This window comes from Gigantopelta aegis, unplaced genomic scaffold, assembly GCF_016097555.1.
Source record: "Gigantopelta aegis isolate Gae_Host unplaced genomic scaffold, Gae_host_genome ctg6044_pilon_pilon, whole genome shotgun sequence".
NCBI lineage: Eukaryota > Metazoa > Mollusca > Gastropoda > Neomphalida > Peltospiridae > Gigantopelta > Gigantopelta aegis.
This window is the reverse complement of record NW_024534793.1, coordinates 4,436-18,675: the sequence shown is the minus strand read 5'-3', so window position 1 is coordinate 18,675 and position 14,240 is coordinate 4,436. Positions and strand designations below refer to the sequence as shown.

Below are 14,240 nucleotides of genomic sequence, written 5' to 3'. Positions count from 1 at the left end.
ATTACTTTATCATAGATTATGTCTAACAAACATAAAATTATATAAAACTGTCTTTAATACTAAACTAATTCCCAAAACTTTAATCTAAATTATAAAGTAATAGCATCACTACACTTATAAGGCATTAAGTATTATCAAGTACATCCACAAGTATATTCCTTGTTTGTACATTACGACCAATCACTGCAAGCTTAGCAATAGATATGCCTCAAATGCATCTACTATTAATAAACAGATTGACTATTATGAATAGGTTTAAAATAACAAGTTATAATTTTGCTAAAATGTGATTTGGAAGGGCTAAAAAGGGATGAAAAGAGCAGTTAACACAGCATTTGTGGAAAGGTAAAGGCATGTAAATAAATGTTAAAAAACACCAGTTTGTCACATTTTAATACCAGCTTATAAATGCTTCAAATTATATTAAAATATATACCATTTGCAGTAATTTAAATACAATAATGATCTTAAAACAAGGGCCATTACAATTGTACATGATACAATTTACTTTCTTTGTCAGATCAGTCTTTGCATTAGCCTTTAGTAATACTTCAACAATTTCACTGTAGCCAAATTGCGATGCCACATAAAGAGGTGTCTTACCAGCCTATATATATATAGAGAGAGAGATAAATGTCATGCAAAGAACATCAAAGTAAGCAGTGATTACAATCAAGTATACAAATATAAAATTACATATAATTGTCTTAAATACTAAAACACACATCTAAACTTTATACGTCAAACACTAAGTTTCACTTGTGACCAAAGAGCTTCATTAATTTCTGTTGTTTTACATAACTTAACAACATTAATAGATGATATGTCACTGACCTTGTTTTGAACATCCACTTGAACACCATGGTCTAGTAATACTTGTACTACTTTATCATGACCTTTGTAGCATGCTATAAACAGTGGAGTATTACCATCCTAAGAAAGATATGATATTATTGTCAGTTACTATATGGCAAAAGCATTACTAAGTTATACTAGAGAACATTCATACTCTGTTAAAATTACTTTATCATAGATTATGTCTAACAAACATAAAATTATATAAAACTGTCTTAAATACTAAACTAATTCCCAAAACGTTAATCTAAATTATAAAGTAGTAGCATTACTACACTTATAAGGCATTAAGTATTATCAAGTACATCCACAAGTATATTCCTTGTTTGTACATTACGACCAATCACTGCAAGCTTAGCAATAGATATGCCTCAAATGCATCTAGTATTAATAAACACATTGACAATTATGAATAGGTTTAAAATGTAAATTTATAACTTTGCTAACATGTAATTTGGAAGGCTAAAAAGGGATGAAAAGAGCAGTTAACACAGCATTTCTGGCAAGGTAAAGGCATGTAAATAAATGTTAAAAAACACCAGTTTGTCACATTTTAATACCAGCTTATAAATGCTTCAAATTATATTGAAATATATACCATTTGCAGTAATTTAAATACAATAATGATCTTAAAACAAGGGCCATTACAATTGTACATGATACAATTTACTTTCTTTGTCAGATCAGTCTTTGCATTAGCCTTTAGTAATACTTCAACAATTTCACTGTAGCCAAATTGCGATGCCACATAAAGAGGTGTCTTACCAGCCTATATATATATAGAGAGAGAGATAAATGTCATGCAAAGAACATCAAAGTAAGCAGTGATTACAATCAAGTATACAAATATAAAATTACATATAATTGTCTTAAATACTAAAACACACATCTAAACTTTATACGTCAAACACTAAGTTTCACTTGTGACCAAAGAGCTTCATTAATTTCTGTTGTTTTACATAACTTAACAACATTAATAGATGATATGTCACTGACCTTGTTTTGAACATCCACTTGAACACCATGGTCTAGTAATACTTGTACTATATTATCATGACCTTTGTAGCATGCTATAAACAGTGGAGTATTACCATCCTAAGAAAGATATGATATTATTGTCAGTTACTACATGGCAAAAGCATTACTAAGTTATACTAGAGAACATTCATACTCTGTTAAAATTACTTTATCATAGATTATGTCTAACAAACATAAAATTATATAAAACTGTCTTAAATACTAAACTAATTCCCAAAACGTTAATCTAAATTATAAAGTAGTAGCATTACTACACTTATAAGGCATTAAGTATTATCAAGTACATCCACAAGTATATTCCTTGTTTGTACATTACGACCAATCACTGCAAGCTTAGCAATAGATATGCCTCAAATGCATCTAGTATTAATAAACACATTGACAATTATGAATAGGTTTAAAATGTAAAGTTATAACTTTGCTAACATGTAATTTGGAAGGGCTAAAAAGGGATGAAAAGAGCAGTTAACACAGCATTTCTGGCAAGGTAAAGGCATGTAAATAAATGTTAAAAAAACACCAGTTTGTCATATTTTAATACCAGCTTATCAATGCTTTAAATTACATTGAAATAATTATATATCATTTGCAGTAATTTAAATACAAAACTGATCTTAAAACAAGGGACAGTACAGTTGTATATTGGACAAGTTACTTTGTTTGTCAAATCAGTCCTTGCATTAGCCTTTACTAATACTTCAACAATTTCACTGTAGCCTTCATGTGATGCTACATAGAGAGGTGTATGACCATCCTATATGTAGAGAGAGATAAATGTCATCTGAGGAACATAAAATTAAACAGTGAGTATAATGATGTATATAAATAGCTTCATTAATTTCTGTTGTGTCATATAATTTATCAACATTAATACATGATATGTCACTGACCTTGTCTTGAACATCCACTTGAACATCATGGTCTAGTAATATTTGTACAACTTTATCATGACCTTTATAACATGCTATGTACAATGGAGTCTCACCATCCTAAACAAGATATGATATTATTGTCACTTTTTATATAAACTATATGGCAAAAGCATTACTAAGTTATTCTAGAGAACATTCATACTCTGTTAAAATGACATCATCATAGATTATGTCTAACAAATATAAAATTATATAAAACTGTCTTTAATACTAAACTAATTCCCAAAACTTTATTCTAAATTATAAAGCAATAGCATTACTACACTTATAAGGCATTAAGTATTATCAAGTACATCCACAAGTATATTCCTTGTTTGTACATTACGACCAATCACTGTAAGCTTAGCAATAGATATGCCTCAAATGCATCTACTATTAATAAACAGATTGACTAGTATGAATAGGTTTAAAATAACAAATGTCATGCAAAGAACATCAAAGTAAGCAATGATTACAATCATGTATACAAATATAAAATTACATATAATTGTCTTAAATACTAAAACACACATCTAAACTTTATACGTCAAACACTAAGTTTCAATTGTGACCAAAGAGCTTCATTAATTTCTGTTGATTTACATAACTTAACAACATTAATACATGATATGTCACTGACCTTTTTTGAACATCCACTTGAACACCATGGTCTAGTAATACTTGTACTACTTTATCATGACCTTTGTAGCATGCTATAAACAGTGGAGTATTACCATCCTAAACAAGATATGATATTATTGTCACTTTTTATATAAACTATATGGCAAAAGCATTACTAAGTTATACTAGAGAACATTCATACTCTGTTAAAATTACTTTATCATATATTATGTCTAACAAACATAAAATTATATAAAACTGTCTTTAATACTTAACTATATCCCAAACCTTTAATGTAAATTATGAAGTAATAGCATTACTACACTTATAAGTCGTTAAGTATTGTCAAGTACTTCCACAAGTATATTCCTTGTTTATACATTACGACCAATCACTGTAGAAAAATGACACTTTCTACAGATTGACTTAATGTATTGTTGTGTATGTGTCTTATCATAACCACAAATATTAATTAACTCCATGTGTTATTATAGTGTGTTCTTAGAATGTTCTAGAAGGTTCTGGTGTATTATCTTTGCTATATAATTTTTGATTTGTGTACTCTCTCGTTGCTCAATCCTTTGAATTGTTAATATTATACTTATTTGAATCTTCAGTAAAACTCTCAACAGGTTATGAGCCCAGCAGATGGCGTCTGAAAATCGTAGTGTTATTGTACCGCTTAACAGCAGTAACTACGCGACATGGAAGATTCAATGTCGGATGGCCTTGATGAGAGATGCTGTGTGGAACATTGTAGATGGAACAGAAGTAGCACCTACTGGAAGTGCCGCAACAGCAGAAGCCCAATCGAAGTTCAAAGCTAGACAGGATCGAGCATTGGCGACAATTGTTCTTTCGATCGAACCGTCGTTGTTGTACTTACTTGGCGACCCTAAAGATCCGACAGAAGTCTGGAAGAAACTAGAGGATCAGTTTCATAAGAAGTCTTGGGCGAACAAGTTGACACTAAGACGAAAACTCTATTCGCTGAAGCTTAGAGAGAAAGACTATGTCCAGGAACACATTAAGAATTTGACCGAGATCTTTGAGCAGCTGTCATTTATAGGAGACACTGTTACTGATGAAGATCGTGTGGTGTTTTTGCTGCCATCTGCCAGACTCGTACAGAATGTTAGTAACGGCCCTTGAAGCAAATTCTGATGTACCTAAGATGGAAGTAGTCACAGAGAGATTGTTACATGAAGAGCAGAAACAGAAAAGGGAGATAGAAACTCGTAGTGACACCTTACTAATGACAAGATCAGACCCCAAACGTGGAAAAGGACCGAAATGTTTTCGTTGTAGAAGATTGGTCACATTCAGAGAAATTGCCCCGACTTACGTTACCAAGAAGAGAGAGTTAAACCAGAGAAAAGATATATGAAACCTAAAGTAACAAAGAGAAGAGATGAGCGGGTGCATGTTACATCACAGACAGGGAGGTCTTGTAATCGTGACGATGAAGACAGTGACATTGGTCTAATAGTTACACATGTTTTATCAGTAGGAAAGTCATGTGACTCAATTGGTACCTGGGTCATTGATTCGGGAGCCACCTGCCACATTTGCTGTGATATCAATCAGTTTGTAACGATAAACTCCCTACCTGAGTCAGTGAATATCACACTTGGAGATGGTCATAAGTTAACAGCAACAAAACAAGGTGATGTTGTAATTTTTGTTGGGACCGAGAAGGGGAGAGAGAGGAGATGTTGGTTACATGACGTACTTTTTGTCCCAGAGTTGTCCTTCAATTTGTTTAGTGTACCAAAGGCGACTGAAAGAGGAGCCTCCGTTATCTTTGAAGATACGAAATGTCGCATTTTTATTAACAAGACAGATCTCATCGCAGAAGGTACCAAGAAAGGAAAACTCTATCACCTGATGTACTGAGCAAGCACGTTACATACTTCAGAAGAAAGTATCAATACATCAGTGACTTAGGAAATATGGCACCGACGTTATGGGCACCTAAATTCGAAATACTTGAAGCTATTAGTACGGAAAAGGCTAGTGATTGGTTTAAATTACGATTGTTCAAAGGATATGAAGCTTTGTGAATCCTGCGTTAAAGGAAAGCTTCACAGAAATCCCTTCACTAGCAGTGAAAGATACACGAGGAAACCCACTCGAGTTAGTCCATACTGATGTTTGTGGAAAATTGGAAGCGAGTTCACTGAGTGGTGGTCAGTACTTCCTCACGTTCATTGATGATTATTCTCGTTATATTTAGATTTACATTCTAAAACACAAGAGCGAAGTGTTCACTCGTTTCAAGGAGTGGAAAGCCATGGTTGAGAAATCTACTGGTCATGATTTAATTTCCATTCGAAGTGATAATGGTGGTGAGTTTTTATCATCAGAGTTTCAAAGTTACCTCAAAGTAGAAGGAATCAAACATGAAAGAACTGTACCTAAAAATCCCGAGCAAAACGGTATAGCAGAGAGGTTGAATCGAACTCTCGTTGAGTCTGTTCGGTCTATGTTGGCCGATGCAACATTACCAAGGAGTTTTGGGCCGAAGCCTATCAACTGCTACCTATCTACGAAACCGAAGTCCAACCAAGGCTCTAGCCGGTCTGACACCATACGAAGTACTTAAAAGGAAAAAACCCTGTGTTGATCATCTTAGAATTTTTGGATGTGTCGCTCATGCACATGTACGTAGTGATGAGAGGAGAAGTTGGATCCTAAGTCTAAACGTTGTATTCTACTCGGCTATGGTACAGATGTTAAGGGGTACCGTCTATATGATGTTGAACGACGGAGAGTATTTTATAGCAGAGATGTTATGTTTGACGAATCGAAGGTTGGAATGAATAAAGAGAACAAGAAAGACATTTCTGAACACCAGGTAGAATTTCCAAGTGAATCTAACGATACCAGCAGATCAGATATTGATGAGTATGATACACCTCCTAATGAAGTACAGGAAGAAACGAATAATGAAGAATTAAATAATGAAGATAATGCACCACAGATCAGAAGATCTGAATGAGAGAGAAGAAAACCTGACTATTTATGGAAATTGGGGTAAACTCTGTAGAAGAAGTGCAAGAACTGAATACGTTTGAGGAAGCTATCACAAGTCCACATAAAGATAAATGGATAACTGCTATGCAAGAAGAGATGCACTCCTTAAGTGAAAATGAAGTATGGGACTTGGTAGAACCTCCTAATGACAAACACATTTTGGAAGTAAATGGGTCTACAAGAAGAAAATTGGAGAGAATGGATTGATTGAAAAATACAAGGCCAGATTAGTGGCACAAGGTTTCTCACAGAAATACGGTCAGGACTACGAAGAGACCTTTAGTCCTCTTGTTCGATTTGAGTCAATAAGAACTGTTATCGCAATATCCGCTCAAGAGAAACTAAAAATACATCAAATGGACATAACTACTGCATTTTTAAATGGAGAACTTGAGGAGGAGGTCTACATGAGACAACCGGAAGGTTTTGAATTGAAGGGTCAAGAGAATCTCGTGTGCAAATTGAAACGTAGTATTTATGCTTTACGTCAGTCTCCACGTTGTTGGAATTTTGCACTTGACAAGAAACTACAAGAAATGGGATTCAATCAAATACCTAATGACCCTTGTGTATATGTGAGTTCAGAAGGAGAGAAAGTCATTATTGCCGTTTATGTACATGATATTTTGTTAGCAGGAAAGAGTCTGAAGCAATAGAGAAAGTTAAGAAGATGCTGGTGTACATTTCAAGGTCAAGGATATGGGAGAGTTAACTTACTTCCTGGGAGTAAAAGTTATTCAACATGAAGATGGTTCAATATGGATTGGACAACCACTGTACACAGAAGAGCTACTCAAGAAATTTTAATATGGATCAAGCCAAAGAAATGCCAACACCTGTCAATACTGGACAGAAGTTAGTTCAAGCTAATGAAGATTCTGAGTTGGTGGAAGTTAATCTTTACCAATCAGCAGTTGGTTGTCTACTCTATTTAGCTACACGTACTAGGCAAGATATTGCCTATGCTGTAGGAAACCTATCTAAATTCTGCACCAAACCCACCAAGGAACATTGGACAGCTGCTAAAAGAGTAATGAGATACCTTAAAGGTACCATTGGATATGGTAAATAATGATCTTAAAACAAGGGCCATTACAATTGTACATGATACAATTTACTTTCTTTGTCAGATCAGTCTTTGCATTAGCCTTTAGTAATACTTCAACAATTTCACTGTAGCCAAATTGCGATGCCACATAAAGAGGTGTCTTACCATCCTATATATAGAGAGAGAGATATAAATGTCATGCAAAGAACATCAAAGTAAGCAGTGATTACAATCATGTATACAAATATAAAAACATATAATTGTCTTAAATACTAAAACACACATCTAAACTTTATACGTCAAACACTAAGTTTCACTTGTGACCAAAGAGCTTCATTAATTTCTGTTGTTTTACATAACTTAACAACATTAATACATGATATGTCACTGACCTTGTTTTGAACATCCACTTGAACACCATGGTCTAGTAATACTTGTACTACTTATCATGACCTTTGTAGCATGCTATAAACAGTGGAGTATTACATCCTAAGAAAGATATTATATTACTGTCAGTATTTACTATATGGCAAAAAACATTACTAAGTTATACTAGAGAACATTAATACTCTGTTAAAATTACTTTATCATAGATTATGTCTAACAAACATAAAATTATATAAAACTGTCTTTAATACTAAAACTAATTCCCAAAACTTTAATCTAAATTATAAAGCAATAGCATTACACACTTATAAGGCATTAATTATTATCAAGTACATCCACAAGTATATTCCTTGTTTGTACATTATGACCAATCACTGCAAGCTTAGCAATAGATATGCCTCAAATGCATCTACTATTAATAAACAGATTGACTATTATGAATAGGTTTAAAAATGTAAAGTTATAATTTTGCTAACATGTAATTTGGAAGGGCTAAAAAGGGATGAAAAAGAGCAGTTAACACAGCATTTCTGGCAAGGTAAAGGCATGTAAATAAATGTTTAAAAAACACCAGTTTGTCACATTTTAATACCAGCTTATAAATGCTTCAAATTATATTGAAATATATACCATTTGCAGTAATTTAAATACAATAATGATCTTAAAACAAGGGCCATTACAATTGTACATGATACAATTTACTTTCTTTGTCAGATCAGTCTTTGCATTAGCCTTTAGTAATACTTCAACAATTTCACTGTAGCCAAATTGCGATGCCACATAAAGAGGTGTCTTACCAGCCTATATATATAGAGAGAGAGATAAATGTCATGCAAAGAACATCAAAGTAAGCAGTGATTACAATCATGTATACAAATATAAAATTACATATAATTGTCTTAAATACTAAAAAACACACATCTAAACTTTATACGTCAAACACTAAGTTTCACTTGTGACCAAAGAGCTTCATTAATTTCTGTTTTTTTACATAACTTAACAACATAATAGATGATATGTCACTGACCTTGTTTTGAACATCCACTTGAACACCATGGTCTAGTAATACTTGTACTACTTTATCATGACCTTTGTAGCATGCTATAAACAGTGGAGTATTACTATCCTAAGCAAGATATGATATTATTGTCATTTACTATATGGCAAAAGCATTACTAAGTTATACTAGAGAACATTAATACTCTGTTAAAATTACTTTATCATAGATTATGTCTAACAAACATAAAATTATATAAAACTGTCTTTAATACTAAAACTAATTCCCAAACTTTAATCTAAATTATAAAGCAATAGCATTACTACACTTATAAGGCATTAAGTATTATCAAGTACATCCCAAGTATATTCCTTGTTTGTACATTATGACCAATCACTGCAAGCTTAGCAATAGATATGCCTCAAATGCATCTACTATTAATAAACAGATTGACTATTATGAATAGGTTTAAAAATGTAAAGTTATAATTTTGCTAACATGTAATTTGGAAGGGCTAAAAAGGGATGAAAAGAGCAGTTAACACAGCATTTCTGGCAAGGTAAAGGCATGTAAATAAATGTTTAAAAAACACCAGTTTGTCACATTTTAATACCAGCTTATAAATGCTTCAAATTATATTGAAATATATACCATTTGCAGTAATTTAAATACAATAATGATCTTAAAAACAAGGGCCATTACAATTGTACATGATACAATTTACTTTCTTTGTCAGATCAGTCTTTGCATTAGCCTTAGTAATACTTCAACAATTTCACTGTAGCCAAATTGCGATGCCACATAAAGAGGTGTCTTACCAGCCTATATATATATAGAGAGAGAGATAAATGTCATGCAAAGAACATCAAAGTAAGCAGTGATTACAATCATGTATAGAAGTATAAAATTACATATAATTGTCTTAAATACTAAAACACACATCTAAACTTTTTACGTCAAACACTAAGTTTCACTTGTGACCAAAGAGCTTCATTAATTTCTGTTGTTTTACATAACTTAACAACATTAATACATGATATGTCACTGACCTTGTTTTGAACATCCACTGAACACCATGGTCTAGTAATACTTGTACTACTTTATCATGACCTTTGTAGCATGCTATAAACAGTGGAGTATTACTATCCTAAGCAAGATATGATATTATTGTCATTTACTATATGGCAAAAGCATTACTAAGTTATACTAGAGAACATTCATACTCTGTTAAAATTACTTTATCATAGATTATGTCTAACAAACATAAAAATATATAAAACTGTCTTAAATACTTAAACTAATTCCAAAAACTTTAATCTAAATTATAAAGCAATAGCATTACTACACTTATAAGGCATTAAGTATTGTCAAGTACATCCACAAGTATATTCCTTGTTTGTACATTATGACCAATCACTGCAAGCTTAGCAATAGATATGCCTCGAATGCATCTACTATTAATAAACAGATTGACTAGTATGAATAGGTTTAAAATAACAAGTTATAATTTTGCTAACGTGTAATTTGGAAGGGCTAAAAAGGGATGAAAAGAGCAGTTAACACAGCATTTCTGGCAAGGTAAAGGCATGTAAATAAATGTTAAAAAACACCAGTTTGTCACATTTTAATACCAGCTTATAAATGCTTCAAATTATATTGAAATATATACCATTTGCAGTAATTTAAATACAATAATGATCTTAAAACAAGGACCATTACAATTGTACATGATACAATTTACTTTGTTTGTCAGATCAATCTTTGCATTAGCCTTTAGTAATACTTCAACAATTTCACTGTAGCCAAATTGCGATGCCACATAAAGAGGTGTCTTACCAGCCTATATATAGAGAGAGATATAAATGTCATGCAAGGAACATAAAATTAAATCATGTATGAAATATAAAATTACATGTCTTAATACTAAAACACACATCTAAAACTTTTTACGTCAACACTAATTTCACTTGTGACAAAGAGCTTCATTAATTTCTGTTGTTTTACATAACTTATCAACATTAATACATGATATGTCACTGACCTTGTTTTGAACATCCACTTGAACACCATGGTCTAGTAATATTTGTACAACTTTATCATGACCTTTGTAACATGCTATGTACAGTGGAGTATTACCATCCTAAACAAGATATGATATTATTGTCATTTACTAACATTGCAAAAGCATTACTAAGTTATTCTAGAGAACATTCATACTCTGTTAAAATTACATTATCATACATTATGTCTAACAAACATAAAATTATATAAAACTGTCTTTAATACTTAACTATATCCCAAACCTTTAATGTAAATTATGAAGTAATAGCATTACTACACTTATAAGTCGTTAAGTATTGTCAAGTACATCCACAAGTATATTCCTTGTTTGTACATTATGACCAATTACTGCAAGCTTAGCAATAGATATGCCTCAAATGCATCTACTATTAATGAACACATTCACTATTATAAATAGGTTTAAAATGAAAAGTTATATTTTGCTAAAATGTAATTTGGAAGGGCTATAAAGTGATGAAAAGAGCAGTTAACACAGCATTTGTGGCAAGGTAAAGGCATGTAAATAAATGTTAAAAAACACCAGTTTGCCTCATTTTAATACCACCTTATAAACGCTTCAAATTTTATTGAAATAATATACTATTTGCAATAATTTAAAATACAATAATGATCTTAAAACAAGGACCATTACAGTTGTATATGAGACAAGTTACTTTGTTTGTCAGATCAGTCCTGCTTTAGCCTTTACTAATACTTTAACAATTTCACTGTAGCCAAATCATGTGATGCTACATAGAGAGGTGTGTGACCATTCTATATGTAGAGAGAGATAAATGTCATCTGAGGAACATCAAAGAAAATAATTAGTATGATCATGTCTATAAATATCAAATTACACATATAATTGTGTTAAATACTGAAACACCCATCCAAACTCTATATGTCAAACACTAAGTTTCACTAGTGACCAAAGGGCTTCATTAATTTCTGTTGTCTTACATCACTTAACAACATTAATACATGATGTGTCACTGACTTTGTCTTGAACATCCACTTGAACACCATGGTCTAGTAATATTTGTACTATATTATCATGACCTTTGCAACATGCTAAGTACAATGGAGTAATGCCATCCTAAACAACATATAATATTACTCTCAATTTTTAGTATACACTACATCACAAAAGCATTACTAAGTGATACTAGAGAACATTAAGTACTGTGTTAAAATATACATCATCATAATTATGTCTAACTAACATAAAATTAGGTATAACTGTCTTTATTAAATAAACTATACCCCAATACTTTAATGTAAATTATGAAGTAATAGCATTACTACACTTATAAGTCATAAAGTATTGTATCAGAAATACAAAGTACATCAACATCCTTAGTTTGTACATTATCAACAATCATTACAAGCTTAGCAACAGTGATGGCTCAAATGCATCTATTAAGACTATGCACTTTCAACTGTTATAAAAAGGTTTCAAATGAACAAGTTATAATTTGGCTAACATGTAATTTGAAAGGGCTAAAAAGGGATGGAAAAGAGCAGTTAACACAGCATTTGTGGCAAGGTAAAAGTGCATGTAAATAAATGTTGAAAAAACACAGTTTGTCCCTCATTTTAATAACACCTTATAAATGCTTCAAATTATATTGAAATATATACCATTTGCAGTAATTTAAATATAATAATGATCTTAAAACAAGGACCATTACAATTGTACATGATACAATTTACTTTCTTTATCAGATCAGTCTTTGCATTAGCCTTTAGTAATACTTCAACAATTTCACTGTAGCCAAATTGCGATGCCACATAAAGAGGTGTCTTACCATCCTATATATATAGAGAGATATAAATGTCATGCAAAGAACATCAAAGTAAGCAGTGATTACAATCATGTATACAAATATAAAATTACACATAATTGTGTTAAATACTAAAACACACATCTAAACTTTATACGTCAAACACTAAGTTTCACTTGTGACCAAAGAGCTTCATTAATTTCTGTTGTTTTACATAACTTAACAACATTAATACATGATATGTCACTGACCTTGTTTTGAACATCCACTTGACACCATGGTCTAGTAATACTTGTACTACTTTATCATGACCTTTGTAGCATGCTATAAACAGTGGAGTATTACCATCCTAAGTAGAATATGATATTATTGTCATTTACTATATGGCAAAAGCATTTACTAAGTTATACTAGAAAACATTCACACTCTGTTAAAATTACTTTATCATAGATTATGTCTAACAAACATAAAATTATATAAAACTGTCTTTAATACTAAACTAATTCCCAAACCTTTAATGTAAATTATAAAGTAATAGCATCACAACACTTATAAGGCATTAAGTATTATCAAGTACATCCACAACAGGGTTTGTACATTTAGAAAAATCGACAAGGGGGGGGCAAAGTAGTACTTAGAGAAAATGTAAGGGGGCGAAGGGACTGTGTGCGAAAGTGTGCCCTCTAGGGGAGTTAAAAAACTGGTGGCATGCCCCCAGAAAATTTTTGAATTTTAGACTCTATGATATCGGCTTCTGGCACATTTTCAGACCATTTGTGGTTTTCAAATGACATGATGAGATGACCACATTACTGGTGCTGATAAGAAAATAATTAACACCTATAGACCCTGTGCCGATAAGGCACTAGGAGTATATTTAAACACACATAGACTATTGGGCCTACATTCTCCTTGTGTTTAGACTAAGGTTATCTTATGCTGTATATTCCTTGTGTTGAGTTTCAGCTGTCTGTATTCATTACATCCAATAAACCTTGAAAAAAAGGCTAACCTAATTTCACAAGGGGGGGGCAAGACTCTGGCAAGGGGGGGTGTTAAATGCCCCCCCCCCCTGCCTCCCCCCCCCCTAAATGAAACCCTGCACAAGTATATTCCTTGTTTGTACATTATGACCAATCACTGCAAGCCTAGCAATAGATATGCCTCAAATGCATCTACTATTAATAAACACGTTGACTATTATGAATAGGTTTAAAATGACAAGTAATTATAATTTGGCTAAGATGTAATTTGGAAGGGATAAAAAGGGATGGAAAGAGCAGTTAACATAGCATTGTAGCAAAGTAAAGGCATGTAAATAAATGTTAAAAAAACACCAGTTTGTCACATTTTAATACCACTTATGAATGCTTCAAATTACATTGAAATAATTATATATCATTTGCAGTAATTTTAATACAAAAATGATCTTAAAACAAGGACCAGTATAGTTGTATATTGGACAAGTTACTTTGTTTGTCAGATCAGTCCTTGCATTAGCC

At 32.1% G+C, this 14,240-nt stretch overlaps 1 protein-coding gene across 1 annotated transcript in view; it reads right to left on the bottom strand.

Annotated features, from left to right (window-relative positions):
- Positions 1 to 12,050, bottom strand: part of LOC121366517 (ankyrin repeat domain-containing protein 50-like) — a gene marked incomplete at both ends in the record, with an annotated part of 28,016 nt that extends 15,966 nt beyond the window's left edge. The window contains 7 exons of the mRNA XM_041490934.1: positions 835 to 933; positions 1,852 to 1,950; positions 3,456 to 3,542; positions 7,580 to 7,678; positions 8,924 to 9,022; positions 10,935 to 11,033; positions 11,952 to 12,050. Of these exons, the coding sequence (XP_041346868.1) occupies positions 835 to 933; positions 1,852 to 1,950; positions 3,456 to 3,542; positions 7,580 to 7,678; positions 8,924 to 9,022; positions 10,935 to 11,033; positions 11,952 to 12,050 (681 nt within the window). The remainder of the gene's footprint in view (positions 1 to 834; positions 934 to 1,851; positions 1,951 to 3,455; positions 3,543 to 7,579; positions 7,679 to 8,923; positions 9,023 to 10,934; positions 11,034 to 11,951) is intronic.
- Positions 12,051 to 14,240: the final 2,190 nt, after the last annotated feature.